This window comes from Bubalus kerabau, chromosome 4, assembly GCF_029407905.1.
Source record: "Bubalus kerabau isolate K-KA32 ecotype Philippines breed swamp buffalo chromosome 4, PCC_UOA_SB_1v2, whole genome shotgun sequence".
NCBI lineage: Eukaryota > Metazoa > Chordata > Mammalia > Artiodactyla > Bovidae > Bubalus > Bubalus kerabau.
The window spans coordinates 109,710,209-109,728,248 of NC_073627.1; the positions used below are offsets into that span (position 1 = coordinate 109,710,209).

The 18,040-nt window shown below is 36.1% G+C and overlaps 1 protein-coding gene across 4 annotated transcripts in view; it reads left to right on the plus strand.

Annotated features, from left to right (window-relative positions):
- LOC129650083 (putative COBW domain-containing protein 7) overlaps positions 1–17,472 on the plus strand; it is a 46,117-nt gene extending 28,645 nt beyond the window's left edge. For 3 of the 4 annotated variants that reach the window (XM_055578250.1, XM_055578248.1, XM_055578251.1), the window contains exons 10-15: positions 4,871–4,927; positions 7,706–7,757; positions 13,491–13,559; positions 13,662–13,727; positions 15,799–15,928; positions 17,072–17,472. In XM_055578250.1, the coding sequence (XP_055434225.1) occupies positions 4,871–4,927; positions 7,706–7,757; positions 13,491–13,559; positions 13,662–13,727; positions 15,799–15,928; positions 17,072–17,178 (481 nt within the window). In that variant the 3' untranslated portion in view covers positions 17,179–17,472. The remainder of the gene's footprint in view (positions 1–4,870; positions 4,928–7,705; positions 7,758–13,490; positions 13,560–13,661; positions 13,728–15,798; positions 15,929–17,071) is intronic. The other variant, XM_055578249.1, reaches the window with a different exon arrangement.
- Positions 17,473–18,040: the final 568 nt, after the last annotated feature.

Below are 18,040 nucleotides of genomic sequence, written 5' to 3' on the forward strand. Positions count from 1 at the left end.
AAAGTGAAAGTGAAGTCGCTCAGTCATGTCCCATCCTCAGCGACCCCATGGACTGCAGTCTTCCAGGCTCCTCTGTCAGTGGGATTTTCCAGGCAAGAGTACTGGAGTGGGGTGCCATTGCCTTCTCTGTCTGCTTCTGTTAGGTCCATACAATTTCTGTCTATTGTGCCCATCTTTGCATGAAATATTCCCTTGGTATCTCTGATTTTCTTAAAGAGATCTCTAGTCTTTCCCATTCTATTGTTTTCCTTTATTTATTTGCATTGTTCACTTAGAAAGTCTTTCTTATCTCTCCTTGCTATTCTTTGGAATTCTGCTTTAAATGGGTATATCTTTCCTTTTATCCTTTGCCTTTTGCTTCTCTTTTTTCCTCAGCTATTTGTAAGGCCTCTTAAATCATTTTGCTTTTATACATTTCTTTTTGGGGGGCATGGTTTTGATCACTGCCTCCTGTACAATGTTACGAACCTCTGTCCATAGTTCTTCAGGCACTCTGTATATCAGATAAAATCCCTTGAATCTACTTGTCACTTCCACTGCATAATTGTAAGAGATTTGATTTAGGTCATACCTGAATGGCCTAGTGGTTTTCCTTACTTCAATTTAAGTCTGAATTTGGCAAAAAGGAGTTCATGATTTGAGCCACAGTCAGCTCCCCATCTTGTTTTACTGACTATATAGAGCTTCTCCATCTTCGACTGCAAAGAATATAATCAGTCTGATTTCGGTATTGACCATCTGGTGATGTCCATGTTTAGAGTCATCTCTTGTGTTGTTGGAAGAGGGTGTTTGCCAAGAGTGAGTTCTCTTGGCAAAACTCTGTTCGTGGTCCACTGGAGAAGGGAATGGCAAACCACTTTAGCATTCTTGCCTTGAGAATCCCATGAACAGTTTGAAATGGACCAGAGTAGTAGTGTCTTTCTCGGCATAAGAAAGATTTTGTATTCCAGGAAGCTGTGAATATTTTAGAATGGACAAAACACATTGTGTTATGTTGCAGGAGGAAAAGACATATGACTATGGAGATGAAGAAATTATCTCAAAGAGTATTGAATGCTTTGACTCATGGTTTAGATTTTCTACTGTAGGCAGCAAGTTATTCGTGAAGGATTTTAAAGGCAGTATGACTCTTGTGATACGGTGCTATTCTTGAATATGGTGCTATTCTCCAAGTTAGGAGATTCAGGAAGGAGGAGCAGCTTTGGAGTGGGGTTTCCCAGGTGGTTCTAGTGGTAAAGAATCTACCTGCCAATGCAGGAGACACAAGAGACGTGGGTTTGATTCCTGGGTCAGAAAGATCCCCTAGAGGAGGGCATGGCAACCCAACTTGCCTGGAGAATCTAATGGATAGAAGAGCCTGGCAGGCTACAGTCCATGCGGTGGCAAAGAGTCGGACAGAACTGAAGCAACTTAGGACACACACAGAACAGTGAGAGCACTGGGTTTGGTAAAGGGGATTAGTTCCATTTTGTAAACACTGAGTTTGAGATGCCACTTGGGAAGGCATTTGGAAATTTAGCTCTAGAAGTCAAGACTTACTATTAGATGTTATCAACTACTCGTAGATCTGGGATGGTCTGGTGGCCCGTGTGTCTGACTCACTGGACTTTGAAAAGACGATGATACTTCTGGAGTAGAAGCAGAACTCCCCTCCCCCGAGAGGGCCAGAGCCCTCTTCCTTTTCCATTCTCTTGCTGCTAGTCTTAGGCTACATAAAGCAGTCTTTAGACATAGGGATAATTGAAAGCTCCTCATAGGGAAAAGATTAGGTACTTCTGAAATGATAGCTCAAGAAATTAGGAGAAATTATGAGCTTTGAAACTTTTTTCTTCTTTGTTTGCTTCATTCTGCCATTCAGTTTTTACATAACAGTAATAGTCTTTTTCTTTTTTCTTTATTAATGTTTTGGAAAACATCTGCTGTTTTTATCTCTGAAGGGAGAAATTAAATAAAATTTGATGCCATGAAAATTAGTTTTCTAGTTACATGCCTTGGATGAATGAAGAAATTTGTTTTTTGATGGTGGTACTAAATTTGGGGAAAGTCCATGACAACTTTCATCTGGAACCTCAGACTTTTCCTCTTTTCCTCTCCTTTGAGAATCTGGTGAGATACAGTGAGGGACTTTGGTACTTTTTGTTCTCTGTACAATTTATCCTGTCTAGATCTTTTATTGATACCATCTTGTTTGGAAATATCAAAAGAATCTAGGTATAAAGCAGAATTATCTATGTATTCTCAAAAACACTGTTGTGGTGAAAACTGTAGATTGTTCAGAAGCTTGTGTTTAGTTTGCCTGAATTTTGATATTCACACAGTTAGCATGTGTAAACTTTTAAAACTTTAAGCTATTTCCTAAGTTAAAGATGACAAACTTGGTGAAAAACTTCATTCACTTGTCACCTGTCAGTATAAATATTTGCTTAACTGTGATGGTATGAAAGGAAATATGTTTAATATTAGGCTTTGGTCTCTTATGTAAATTGATATTTAGAAACTTTTTCATGGAACGTTTACTTCTTTGCTTGATTATTTTCCTAATTCTGCTCATCTAGAATGTCAAGAATTTGAAATATTACAGTCTGTTAACATAGAACTCTGGAGTATCCTTCTTTTAATAAGATGGGAATTTGTCTGCCTTGTTTCAGGATAAGGTTCATAATTTAACAGATGCTTGTTGCTACAAGTATGAATATATGACAGACTATTGAGAATGAACAAAGCAGACACAGCTCTAAGTTAAAGGAGATGGTTTTTACATGTTTTTATATTTGAAAAAATTTTGACAAAATTTTTCTCAAATGAAGTTTTATTTTCCTTGTCAGAAAATTTAATAAATGTTCAGCATATCCCTGGAGTCTAATTTTGAAACCTGATCTTACTGTTGTCATTTTTCTTCAAACATTTCTTCCTTGTAGCTTTGATTGTGGAAAAATCACTGTCCTTTACTGTTTCATGTTGTTGTTTAGTCGCTCACTCGTGTCCGACTCTTTTGGGACCCCCTGGACTGTGGCCCTCCAGGCTCCTCTGTCCGCTTTTGAGGCAAGAATACTGGAAAGGGTTGCCATTCCCTTCCCCAGAGGATCTTCCCAACCCAGAGATGGAGCTCCCGTCTCTTGCACTGCAGGCAGATTCCTTATTGCTGGGCCACCAGGGAAGCCCTTACTGTTTCATAGGCTGGTGTAAAAATTAGAACTCAATCACTATTCTTTATAAATAGGAAAAGGAGTACGTCAAGGCTGTATATTGTCACCGTGCTTATTTAACTTATATGCAGAGTACATCATGAGAAACGCTAGGCTGGATGAAGCACAAGCTGGAATCAAGATTGCCGGGAGAAATATCAATAATCTCAGATATGCACATGACGCCACCCTTATGGCAGAAAGTGAAAAGGAACTAAAGAGCCTCTTGATGAAAGTGAAAGAGGAGAGTGAAAAAGTTGGCTTAAAGCTCAACATTCAGAAAACAAATATCATGGCATCTGGTCCCATCACTTCATGGCAAATAGATGGAGAAACAGTGGAAACAGTGGCAGACTTTATTTTGGGGGGCTCCAAATCACTGCAGATGGTGACTGCAACCATGAAATAAAAAGACGCTTACTCCTTGGAAGAAAAGTTATGACCAACCTGGACAGCATATTAAAAAGCAGAGATGTTACTTTGCCAACAGAGGTCTGTCTACAGTGATCAGGTATGGTTGTGAGAGTTGGACTGTGAAGAAAGCTGAGCGACAAAGAATTGATGCTTTAGAACTGTGGTGTTGGAGAAGACTCGTGAGAGTCCCTTGGACTGCAAGGAGATCCAACCAGTCCATCCTAAAGGAGATCAGTCCTGAATATTCATTGAAAGGGCTGATGTTGAAGCTGAAACTGCAATACTTTGGCCACCTGATGCGAAGAGCTGACTCATTGGAAAAGACCCTGATGCTGGGAAAGATTGAAAGTGAGAGGAGAAGGGGATGACAGAGAATGAGATGGTTGGATGGCATCACGGACTCAATGGACATGAGTTTGCGTAAACTCCAGGAGTTTGTGATGGACAGGGAGGCCTGGCATGCTGCAGTCCATGGGGTCGCAAAGAGTCGGACACGACTGAGCGACTGAACTGAACTGAATGCTGATTGTGATATGGTAACCTCTTCTGACTTCAATCTCTGCTTTCCTAACAAGGCTTAATTACCACTAAATAATTTTAACAGAAATAATGTTTATGCAAATAGAGCACTAACAGGAAGTTTCAGTCTATATGCAACCCCATCTGAAGGAAATAAAATCAAACCGCATTCTTTGGATGTAGATAAGGGTCCTAGAATAAATATTTATGTCTTGATTATCTGACTGCTTATATTCTTACGCTACTACTCGTTGTATCATGAAAGATGGAGTAAAAGAAATACAGTAATTCTGAGGATATTGTTCCTATACTACTTTGTTCTTTACATTTGTTCAGTTTTGCTCATTTCATCTTTTGAGTAGTAAACTGCTACTTTTGAAAAGTTTAAGCTTTTTACCAATTTTTTTTTTCTATAAAAATCTAGTTTGAAAAGCTCAAGTTTTTAGAACTGAAAAGACAATTTAAGTAAAAACAAACCAAAAAACCCACAACAGTTTATTGAAGCAATAATCAAAGTAATTTTCTGCCTTGGTCTAAAACCATTTATTCTGTTCTTAAATTTTTATGCATAAATCCCATGGAAATTTTTTACAAAAGCTTTTTTGTTCCTTGCCTGTCATGTTATGTGTTTCCCAAAATAGTATATATTAATTAATTTTTATGTCTACATTTCTGGCAAAATAGAAATTGCTTTTCTTTATTAATTATATTTTACAGAATTTAACACTTCACGTTGGTGTTCTTACTTTTAGAGTTGACCTTGCAAAAGTATTAGATCTTCATGCCTTTGACAGTCTCTCTGGAATAAGGTATGTTTCCTGTCCTGTTTTGGTCACTTTTACTTTAATGTATTTTTTTCCCCCTACAGTTATAGGTGTTAAAAGAATGATTTATACATATGCACATTTGATTTATGCTTCCTGTCACATCTTTGATGTTCTAGATCATTCCTAATGATTATGTTCTTGAAAGTTTTGCTAACTGGATGTTTGGAAATCACATGTATTTTCCTACAGAAGTTACAGTGTAAGTGGTACTTAACTTTAGAGATTTGATGTTAATATTTCTTTCCCAACCACTGTGTGTAATTCTCCCTATGAGAAAACACATGAAATACATAGAAAGCTTTAGTTTGGGATATTCCCTCAAGCACTCCTTTTCCTGTAGTAATGGATCAGTTTCCTATCTCTTTCCCCAGGGAATCATTTTGATAAGGGAAAGAACAAATAGTTCTTCCCTGGTCATTGATATCTTTTTTTTTTAACCATCTTTAACCAGTTTTAACTGTACAGTTCATTCAGTAGTGTTAAGTATATTCACACTGTTTGCAATGGATCTACTTTTTCATCTTGCAAAACTGAAACTCTGTACTAGTCTGATGACAACTCCTCGTTTTCCTCTCCCTGTAGCCCCTGGTAACTACCACTCTGTCATCTGTTTCTAAGAATTTGATAACTTTAGATACCTCAAATAAGTGAAATCATACAGTATTTGTCTTATTGTGACTAACTTATTTCACTTAGTTTTCAAGGTTCATCTGTTTTGTAGCATGTGACAATAGTGTCTTCCTTTTTAAGACTAAATAATATTCCATTGTATATGTCATTTTTTATTTATCCATTTATTCATTGATAATGACATTCAGGTTGCTTTCACCTCTTGGCTGTTGTGAATAATTCTGCAGTGATCATGGGTTGGGTGTGCAAATACCTTTTCAAGACCCTGCCTTAAATTCTTTGGATATATGCCCAGAACTGAGATTGCTGGATCATATGGTAATTCTATTTTTAATATTTTGAGGAACCATCATATTGTTTTCCATAGCAGCTGCACCATTTTACATTCCCACAAACAGTGCATAAGTGTTCCGATTTTTCCACATCTTTGCCAACACTTGATATTTTCTGTTGGTTTTGGTAGTAGCTGTCCCAGTGGGCATGAGATATGTTGTAGTTTTGATTTGCATTCTATAACAATTAGATATTGAGCGTCTTTTCATTTACTTGTTGGCCATTTGTATATTATCTTTGGAGAAATGTCTGTTCAGATACTTTGCCCGTTTTTTATTTGGATTATTATTATTATTTTTGTGTGTGTGTGTGTGGTTGTGTGTGGCTGAAATGTAGGTGTTCTTAAATAATTTAGGTATTAACCCCTTATCAGATGCATGGTTTGCAAATATTTTCTCCCATTTCCTCTGAAGTAGATGAGTCATAGTGAGAGGTATGACTTATGTGAGCGGTAACCTCTCTATACCCAAAGGAAAGGCGCATCCTTATCTCTGAAGATGGAGGGAATCTCAAGGCACAGGCCTTGTTGAGTTTCCCATAGTTTACCACACTTGGCTCATCCTCTGTCCTGTCATATCTCCATGGCTTTCCACTCTTCATCAAACCTAGCACAGAAACACCCAGGTTTACCCTTTCTTCAGGTCTTCATTTCACTGTGAAGTTTCCTTTGTCAACCAAAACCCTTATTAAATGAATGTATATGCTTTTCTCTTCTTAATCTTTGTCTAATTTTCAGACCCACCCAGGGACTTGTAGAGGAAAACTTTTTCTTGCCTGTGGAAGTTGTAGGCAGTCATTGTCCAATATTAAATATTAAACACAGGGAAAGAACATAGAATTTTTTCAAAGTTTCCAAGGTAATTTCATTCTACACTTACTGCGTTAGTGATGCTTAAAAGAAATAACTACTTAATATGAAGGCCCTGCTCTAGATAAGGTCTTTGCATAACTTTTCTTTGTGCTTAGATGCTTAACAAGAGAATCCTTTCCTGAGCAACCAGCTGGGAAGGATTTAATTTGACACTGTCCCTACTGAGACCCCCCAAGGAGACTCATTCCCTTCAACAGTTCCTACAAGCCTTTTCTCTTTCCTAAACTTGCTGTTACTAATTTACCCCTCACTGTTCTCCAAGGCAAAACATCTGCAAGGTTTTAATTCCTTTTCCTCCTTCCAGCCTATCCCCATCAGTCTCTGAAGCTATGCTGCAGTTGTTAGGGTTGTAATTTGTTATGGCATATTGATCTTTAGCTCCTTTTATATCAGAACAATGTATTTTTAGGAGTCTTTTAGTTTTCTCTCAGCCACTGGTAACTGACTGAATAGAAGGCTTACATTTATGGATACTGTTAATTTTTTAAAAGTAGATACATTCAAGGGAAAACATTGATATGGAAAAAACTTATTCTTCTAATTTTCTTTAGGTTCAAGCATTATTTTCAAGGGGAGAGTAGATGAAATGTTCAGCAGTTGTAAAACGTTTAGGTGTATTTTCCTAGGCCTATATTAGGTCTTTTGGAAATAAGAAACCTATTTAACCACACAAAATAGTTAAGATTAGTTTTTGTCTATATTGTGTGTATATGTATGTATGTCAATGAATGTACATTTTTATGAGAGGTTTGTAAGCAGTCTGCTAGCATTTGTCTATTAGAATATGTAAACAGCATGTAAAATTGGAACTACGTAACAGATTTAGCTGTGGAAGTTCTCTCTTATTTAGCTTTGTGTCTCTAAGTAATATATAAGGTGAAATGAGAAATATGTTTAGCTCTGAATTTATAATCAGTTATTCTTAGTTTGCAGAAAAAACTTCAACATGTGCCAACAACACAACCTCATCTTGATCAGGTAAAAAAAAAAAATCTTTAAAAATCATCTTTAACTACCTTGTTCTGTTTAGAATTGTCTTATTAGAACTTTTTTTAAAAAGCATTTTTAAACTGTTTTGATAGTTTTCATAATTTAAATGTTCTTGAGGTCATCTATATCTAGCTTCTTAATGAGTAATAAGAATTCATCAAACCAGAGTTATTTAAAATCTTAAAATCATGCTTTCTGGCTTCTCCATTCTACATGTCAGTCAACATATTTTGATTAGTTCTTTTGATGAGAATTACTATATAAAAGTGGCCTAGGGGTTCTTTTTGCAGCCTATTTTTAAGTATATTTAACTAACTGATTAAGGAAAAGTCTGGACTAGACATCCATGGCTTATTTAAATAAAAACTGACTTTGGAAAGGCAGGAAAGATGCTAGGAACAAAATGTATTTTCACTGTACCCACCTTTTTTGAAAGCAACTTGTGTATGGTGGAGCTAGGATAACTTCTTTCTTCCATTTAAACACCATGAGAGGGGGCCTGTGAGTGAGTAGTGCGTCTTGCATTCTCTCCTTTTCCTTGAGATTGTCACTTATTTTTTGAATCAATTTTAATAGGGCCATGATAACAGCATACTTATCTGTCTCATATTTATGGGGAGGTATACTACCACATTTGTGTCATTTTTCTCTGAGAAACTTTTCTTAATAGAATATTCATGACTCACTTATTTTACAACTGAAAGTTCTATCTTTTAGTCCTCTTCACCTGTTTTGCCTATCCCCTGACCCTTCCTTTTGGCAACCACCAGTCTGTTCTCCAGAGAAGGCAGTGGCACCCCACTCCAGTACTCTTGCCTGGAAAATCCCATGGATGGAGGAGTCTGGTAGGCTGCAGTCCATGAGGTCGCTAAGAATGGGACACGACTGAGTAACTTCCCTTTCACTTTTCACTTTCATGCATTGGAGAAGGAAATGGCAACCCACTCCAGTGTTCTTGCCTGGAGAATCCCAGGGACGGGGGAGCCTGGTGGCTGCTCCATGGGCTGCCGTCTCTGGGGTCGCACAGAGTCGGACACGACTGAAGTGACTTAGCAGTAGCAGTCTGTTCTCTGTTATCTATGAGTCTGCTTCTGTTTTGTTATGCATATTTGTTTGTTTTGCTTTTTGGGTTTCTACATATAAGTGAATTCATGGTATTTATCTTTTTCTGTGTGATTTATTTTACTTAACATAATACTTGTAGGCCCATCTGTACTGTCACAAATGGCAACATTTCAGTCTTTTTATAGTTTTGTAATATTCTATTGTGTGTATACACATACATATGTGCATGTGTACATGCACACACACCCACACACACCACATCTTTATGGATTCATTTCTTGGTGAACACTTAGATTCCTGTTTCCATATCTTAGCTATTGTAAATATATAATATTTCAATGAACATTAGGGGGCATATATCTTTTTGAATTACTGTTTTCATTTTCTTAGAAGTGGAAGTGTTGGACATGACTGGGCTACTGAACAGCAACAAATGGTAGTCCTATTTTTTTGAAGAAGCTTCATTACTGTTTTCCATAGTGGCTGTGCTAATTTTCATTTCTGCCAATAGTGTGCATGAGAGTTCTATTTTGCCCACATCTTCACAAACACTTACTATTTGTTGTCTTTTTGAGAATAGCCATTCTGAAAGATGTGAGGTCATATCTTATTGTAGTTGATTTACTTTTCCCTGATGCTTAGTAATGTTGAGCATCTTTTCACATGTCTGTTGGCCATCTGTGTCTTCCTTGCAAAAATGTCTGTTCAGGTCTTCTGCTCATTTTTGAATCAGATTGTTTGGGTTTTTTGTGATACTGAGTTGTATGATTCTTTATGTATTTTGGATATTAATCATGTATTAGACAAATCAATTGCAAATTGCCTTTTCATTTTATTGAAGGTTTCTTTTGCTGTGCAAAAATGTTTTAGTTCGATGTAGTTCCATTCTTTGTTTTGGTTGCTTTTGTCTAAGGAAATAGATCCAAAAAATATTGCCAAGACTTATGTCAAAGAGTATAGTGCCTCTGTTTTCCTTTAGGAGTTTTTTGGTTTCAGCTCTTAAATTTAATCTTTTATCCATTTCAAGTTTGTGTTATAAGAAAGTGGTCTAGTTTCATTCTTTTGCCTGTAGCTGCTCTATTTTTCCGTTACCATTTACTGAAGAGACTGTCTTTTCCATGTTGTATATTCTTGCCTCCTTTGTTGTAAATTGATTGACCGTATGAGTGTGACTTTATTTCTGGGCTCTCTGTTCTATTCCCTTGATCTGTGTGTCTCTTTTTGTACCAGTTCCGTAGAGCTTACTGTAGCTTTGTAGTATAGTTTATAATCAAGAAATGGGATAGCCCAATCTTTGTCCTTCTTTCCTTTTTTAAAAAGCTCTACAGAAGATTCTGATGTACTTTCCTACTTTAGGTATATCAACATAGGGCAAAGTATAATATAATATTGCAGACCAAGAACTGTGAGATTCAGTAACATGAACAGTCTCATTTGATTTAGTGGATCTGAGGCTTCATGAAAGACAGATTTTTGTTTTGTTTTTTTAACGTATAGTAAAGCATACATGTTTTTAGTTTGCAAGTCAATGCATCTTTATTTATATTTGTGCGTGTGTATTTGTATGTACACACGAACAGATATCTCTCTAATTCTTACTGAAATCAATCTAAAGATTTCCAAAAGTGTTAAGAGAATTTCTTTCTGCCCTTTCCCAGTCGTTAACCCTTCTTCTTCCAGAGTTGTAACTGCTATTCCGATTTATACGCCAACAAGAAACCTTAAACTAGAAGGCTTTTTGTTTTTTGTGTTTTTTTTTTTTTTTCCTTTTGGACTGGAAGATATAAGGAAAAGAGCAGTCCAGATCTTTAAAAGTGGGAAAGTAACTGTGCTCCAGAAGAGCAGAAGTCCTGATGAATGCTTGGTATTAGAATTTGAGCTAAGGTATTAATTAGGCTTTGATTTGCTAGGCAAAGAGAATTCATTCTGTACTATTGGACAGTGTCCAGTAAGCTGGATTGGAGTGTGGAGTCAGGAGACCAAGCAGGAAGATACTGCGGAAGTCCATATACCCTGTGATGAGGGCCTGATCTCTGTTGTTTACAGGGAGAATGGAAATGGTAGACAGTGAGCACTGTGAAACAGGTCGGCTTGCTTGGATAGCCTTACTAACCGATGGTGAGCAGTACGGAAAGACAGTAGTGATGGGAAACAAGCCTAAATGGACAAAAGGGACCTATTACTAATAATAGAAATAGGGAAATCTAGAAGGCAGATGGATTTGGATCAAAACACCAGATGTTTAGCTGTGTGGCTGGTGGCAGGATATCACAGCAGAGGAGTCACAGGAAAGAGAAGCTAGAGGAGTGGAGAGTGGAGAGAGAGGTTTTGCATTTAAGCACATTAGTGGGCTTAGTTTTCCAGATAAAAAAGATACGGAAGTTACCGCATGTTCAGTCAGTTCAGTTGCTCAGTCGTGTCTGACTCTTTGCAACCCCATGAATCACAGCATACCAGGCCTCCCTGTCCATCACCATCTCCCAGAGTTCACTCAAACTCACGTCCATTGAGTCAGTGATGCCATCCAGCCACCTCATCCTCTGTCGTCCCCTTCTCCTCCTGCCCCTGATCCCTCCCAGCATCAGGTTCTTTTCCAATGAGTCAACTCTTCGCATGAGGTGGCCAAAGTACTAGAGTTTCAGCATGTTACTACATGTTAGATATTGTTTGCAGAAGAGTGGGAAACTGAGGGAGATAACCCAGTAGGTTAAAGAACAAACAGAACAAAATCCTAATATTTAAGAGTTATTCCTATTTTTTATTTTAGGAACAGTACCTTATTTTGCTTTAGTCTTCTGAATTACTGCTTCAGTTTTCTCCTCCTTTCTGTGTACAGGAAAAGGAGAGTTAATTTTAGATTCAAAATAAACTGGAAAAAGTCTGAAATGGGTAATACCTAGAACATATTATGTATGTCATTAAAGTTTTATCCCTGAATGATGTTTAATGCATTTGTTTGTTTTTCATGGATTTCTTGTTCATTCTGATAAAGAGGAACTGGGTTTGAACAGGGAAAGGTAGATGAGAAAACCCAGGTGTCAATCTAGGTATACTTATTAATAGAGCCAGGGGTGAACTCTTGAGTTGTGACCCTCATCTTCTGCACTGCACATTTATGGATTTCATCTTCTTTATTGTTGTTTAATTGCTATGTCTATCTGACTCTTTTGCGACCCATGAACTGTAGCCCACCAGGCTCCTCTGTCCAGTATTCTTCCCAGGCAAGAATACTGGAGTGAATTGCTGTTTCCTTCTCCAGGGAATCTTCATGAGCCAGGGATTGAACCTGTACTGGCAGGTGGATTCTTTACCACTGAGCCACCTCATCTTCTTTAGGATTTGTCTAATATGAGAAGAGTTTATTGGTACAGAAAAACATCTGGTTCTAAAATGTCTGTCTCCCTCAAGTCCCATGATGCATTGTCGTTTTTAAAACCTTTTTTAAAAATTTCACATTGGAGTTAATTGTATTCTTTAGAAATACCATCATATCTCTAACTTGCCAAAAGCAAAAATCATTCCTGATACAGTATTGAGTACTATATTGAGACATTCCCAACATTAAAAGCCAAGTTATCCAACTAGAATAAGATGCATATTAAGCATTTTTAAAGGTTAAATTACCGCTGTCTTTTGAAATTAACAAATTATGTTTCATTTGGCAATCTTTTGCTATGTTGTATTTTGATATGCTTTATGATTTGCTATACATTTCTGTATGAGTTTTTAGGTGTGATTTGTAATGTTAAGATATGTGTTTCTAGGCAATTATGCAATGCTGTATATTAGTGTATTCTTTCTGTCTGTTTTAAAGCTTGGCTTGAGCATCTTATTCTCCAAGATGGGGTTTGTGCTTTTGTTGTGTTATGCTTAGCTCTTGTGTATTTTTATCATTAATTTTAAATTTTTGGGTTACTGTGGCAAATGGAGGTTTGGATTTTAATTATGCGCTCAGCTAGAGGAAATCTTAAGCTTCTGATTGCTTAGAGTGGTCAGTGAGAGATTTATCAAGATCAGGAGAAAAAATAAATCTCAAAGTTAACATTCTGTAAATGTTAATGTCAACCTTCTAAAACTCATTCTCATCTCTTGGAACTCTTCTTTTGGAACATGTTCAGTCAGAGATAAACTGAATCTTTCAATTTGTATTTATATTTCCCAGAGAACCTTTGCATTTGAGTTTTATTCCTGGCTCTGGGTAGTTTATTTTTTCTGAGCCTCATCCTTCCCAATTTATAAAATGGAAATCATTCTCTTTAATCCATGGTTTGTTGTCATGAGTAAATGATGAGATGAAATAAAATGACCCAGGCAAACATGCCTCATTTAGTGCATAGCTGATACACTCTTTATATTAACCTTCCCTGTAGTGCTGAGAATCTTGTAAAGAATGCATTAAACAATGAGTATCTTTTCATAAGAGTTTCTCTGTGTAAATACTAAACCATTGACTAGCTACAGAATATAGAACGTGGAGTTGCTGATTCAGAAATCAACAAATATGGTGAAAAAGTTATACCTAATACAATTGTTAAGGCAACACATATGTCCATGAATGTTTCCTTACTTTTCATCTTGAAACTTGTGATTTAAAAAAAAAAAAAAGATTGACATTATTATTTAAAAAATCATTATTGACTGTCTCTTGATTTACAGAGTATTATTACAGTCACATTTGAAGTACCAGGAAATGCGGAGGAAGAAAGTCTAAATGTTTACATTCAGGTGAATGCACTTTTAACTTATTAATGATTTATCAATTGTTTTGCCATGTAGCTGTTCCTCTGAGCAGTGGTTGATCTTATTAAAATATGTCACTTGATACAGAATCTTCTGTGGGAAAAGAATGTGAGGAACAGGGATGACGACTGCATGGAGGTCATACGGCTGAAGGTGTGGTACACAGTTTATGGTTTCATACTTTCGGATAAAGTCCCTGTCTTGGCTGCTACAAGAGAGCCCCATATTTAGTAAAAAACACAAGCGCTAGGTTTAGTTCAAATAACCTCTGTGTGTTTTCATTTTTCCTTATTTCCATTTCTGAAAAGAAGCTTTGAAAGTCATTGCATAGTTGCGTAAAAGCATGGTTTATTTGTACAGCTTCACCGGGTGCTGAGCTAAACAGCCTGCATGCCTTGGAACATCCACCCTTGCTCTCTACTCCCAGGAGCTCTGAGCAGTTATCTGGCTAATGAGCTTGACTTGTTGAAATTTCCCTCCTCTTGGCATACAACTTGTGGTCAGTCAGAGAAAATGGAATGTTTTCTTGTGTTACTGTTTCTGAGAGAGCTTCATTAACAGAGGAAAGCTTGCCACAGCCGAACCTTATGCTTCTTGGTGCATTTAGCAGACACTAAACATCTGATATACTGTGCAACAAAGTTATGAAGGACTAAAAGAATTCTTGCTCTGTGTTTGGAAATCCATTCATGTTTATCTGGCTTTATTATGTCACACAAGTGTTTTTTCCAGGGAGCTGTGGGTTCCAGGCTGTGTGCTTAACCAATGAGCAGTCTTCTGTTTTCAGAAATGTGCTTAGGGTTTTATTAATGCTATTTATTATCATTACTGTTAGTAACTAGATTCTCTGGTTAGCTGCCAACTTCCTGGGGTCACTAGAGTGACAGGGAAAGTATTTAGATTTCTTTACCTTCTGTGCAGGCTCTACCTGGGTTTGGCACTGCAAAGGAACACAGGTGAATCCCAGTGTACTCCCAAATCATTCCCACCCAGAGGAGCTAAGCCAGGTCTGCTGCTTCTCCGTGATTCTGTCCCCATCTGCATTCTATGATCCTAATTGAAAGATCATATTTCATTCTGTAACTGCTTTTATCCCTAGTGAGTATAGGGTGGTTACCTAGAATTAAGTAGTCATATATACCACTCTGTAGAGAGTTCAGTGGCTCATTCTGCACCATCCCAGTTTAGATCTTGTTCTTAGATAATATGACATTTTCTCTGGTTCTTCCTTTCTTTGGTTCTCCTTTTGGCCTTCCTCTCATCACAGCAACACTGGGGCATCTGAGACAACACAGCCTTTCTCTTCATAGAGTTCCTTCTCTTTGCTCTTACAAAGTATTAGTCTGGTAATAATCAGTATGTTTAAAATGTGAACTCTAGTAACAGCTGATACTTCAAAGACTTTATATAAGATTAATGCTTAGGTAATTATTTTCAAAATGTTTGTTCTTACGTATTAAAACTCAACTTTATAAAGTAGAAAATGAAACGGCACGAGAAAAGGAAACTGGAAGAATGTACACCCAAAATACATGAATATTACCAAAAATACACAGGAATTGTGAGGTGGTAATGACAGTGGTTTGTCTCTTATTATTTTTCAATATTGTATTATTTTATAAAAAAATATGTATAACTAACAAATATTATTTCAGAGAAATTGTATCATTCCCATAGGAGCCAGTTTATTAGATAATTTGCTCTTTATTTCTACAAATCAATATAAAGTGGATTTTATTCAGATAAGTACAATAGTTTTTCTTTTCCTTTATTTCATCATTATCTACTTCATTTAATACAACTCATTCAAAAACATATTATCATCAAAATCCTTTAACATCTCAAATTTTCCTACTAAAATGGAAATAAGTATAAAGTCCTTAAAAGTAGAATAATCGGTAGAATTTGATACCTAACATGTTTTATCATTTAGTTTTTTCAGTTTTTCATTGTGATAACACTGAATACACATCATAATACATATATTAACTTTATCAGTAGAAATAGGGGTTTTTAAAAAAAATTATGTGGAAACATGTTTTAAAAATTGGAGGCTTTAGGAAACTTTAATGCACAAATAACTGGAATTAAGGAATTTTAACAATATGTTCTTTATGATTCTGTATTTTAAAAAGAAATAGGGATAATTAATGCATTAACATTGGTGCTCAATTTCTGCTTTTAAATTCAAACTGTTGCTAATTGGCCGTTCTCCTCTGAGCAGGGGCTAGTGTCAATCAAAGACAAACCGCATCAAGTGATCATCCAGGGTGTCCATGAGCTATATGATCTGGAGGAGACACCAGTGAACTGGGACGACGACAGTGAGAGAACAAATCGATTGGTCCTTATTGGTAAGTAGCAAACAGTTAACTTTTTTTTTAATTGAAATATAGTTGATTTACAATGTTGTGTTATTTTTAGGCATACAACAAAGTAATTCAGCAAAGTAATGTGTGTGTGTGTGTATATATATATATGTACATACATATCTTTTTCTTTTTCAAATATTTTTCCCTTATAGACAGTTAAATTTCTAAAGCAAAAAAAAAAAAAAAAAAAAATAGGGACTTCCCTGGTGGTCCAGTCTGCACTCTCAAACCCTGATCAGAAAACTAGATCCCATGTGCCACAGCTAAGAGTTCCTGTGTGCCACAACTAAGACCTAGTACAGCCAAATAAATGAAGAAATAAACATTTTAAAAAAAATGGAGAGAGGGATATAATGCGCTACCTAAGCGGTGTTAGCCAACCTGAACTTCTTTTGTAAATTCAAATAAGCTTGTGGTTAACGTATTTGTGCTAATTATGTGATAACATCATAAGAACTTATTAATTCCTTTGCTTTTTTTTTAATAGAAAACTTATTTTACTTATTTATTTATTTATTTATTTATTTACTTATTTATTTTTGATTGCACTGAGTCTTTGTTGCTGCATGTGGTCTTTCTCTAGTTGTGGCAAGTAGGGGCTACTCTGTAGTTGCGGTGTGTTGACTTCTCACTGTGGTGGCTTTTCTTGTTTTGGAATATGGGCTGTAGACGAGTGGGCTTCAGTCACTGTGGCTCACAGACTGTAGAGCACTGGCTCAGTAGTTGTGACCTGTAGGCTTAGTTGCTTTGCAGCATGTGGGATCTTGTGAAGGAGGATCAAACCTGTGTGCCCTGCATTGGCAGGCGGTTTCTTAACCAGTGGACCATCAGAGAAGTCCTGCCCTTTACTCTTCAGGATCGAACCCAGGTCTACCTGCATTGCAGGCAAACGCTTTACCTTCTGAGCCACCAGGGAAGCTCAAATATTTTTAGAAAAGTGATTAATCCAAATGTCAGCTTGGTTTTCAGGGACTTAATTAGAAAGTTAAGGAAGGACTTACTAATTACTATTGTTTTCGTAAATTTCTCAAGATTATCAAGCATTTAATGGTCTAGACTTGATAGGTAAACTGTGTCATTTTAATAAGCATAATATAATCATACCATATTTTGTTCTGTTTACAGGCAGGAATTTAGATAAGGATATTCTTAAACAACTATTTATAGCTACTGTGACTGAAACAGAAAAGCGATGGACAACACATTTCCAAGAAGATCAAGTTTGTCCATAATACTAGAAGTATCGCCAAAAGGACTGGATGATAAAAGTGAGAATAAGTTTCTTGTTGGATGTACTTCAAGCATCTATTTTTTGCATTACTTTTCTTATGAATTACAGTGTATCCTTTAAAATAGTATTTATTTTATAGAATACATAAATATAGTAAATCAGTAATATAAAACCCTTGGCATTCATTCAATAAAATGTAATTTCCTATGACTTTTTTTTGTAGACAGATGATTTGCAAACTTATTTTGGAGTTTACATATGCTGAAATTCTCACCCATGAAAATTTTAATAATAATAGTGGTATCATGTTGATATATGCCAGAAACCAACACAATACTGTAAAGCAATTATCCTCTAATTAAAAATAATTTTTTTTAATGGTAAAACTTATTTCAGCATTATCATTTTCCCTTAGAACTTCAGCTGAATGCTTGGATGTAATTTTATTGTTAATAGCAAAAATTTTTAAAAACAAATAATGTCACTGTTTTTATTAAGGGAAATAAGAGCTTTATTATGGTAGAGACTTGTAAGAAATTACTTGTAATTTCTGAGTCAAAGAAATTATTTGAGACTCTCTCTTATTCTTAGAGTCAGATTCTAAGCCTTACTGGTAGTCAGTGTAATGGAAATTCAGCCGTTCACTTTGTAATATATTTCAAAGATTTCAATTATAGAACTTTTAATTTTAGAGTTGATTTTACTGCTGGTATTAAATCCATCTTGGGTTTTTTGAACTTCTTTATTTTTCAATGTAAACTAAAAAGTGACAGGGTACTTTAAATATAATTACAGAGAACTTCTGATAATTTAATAGTCTTTATATAAATAGTAGGTGTGTAAGTAAGTATATATTGGATTAC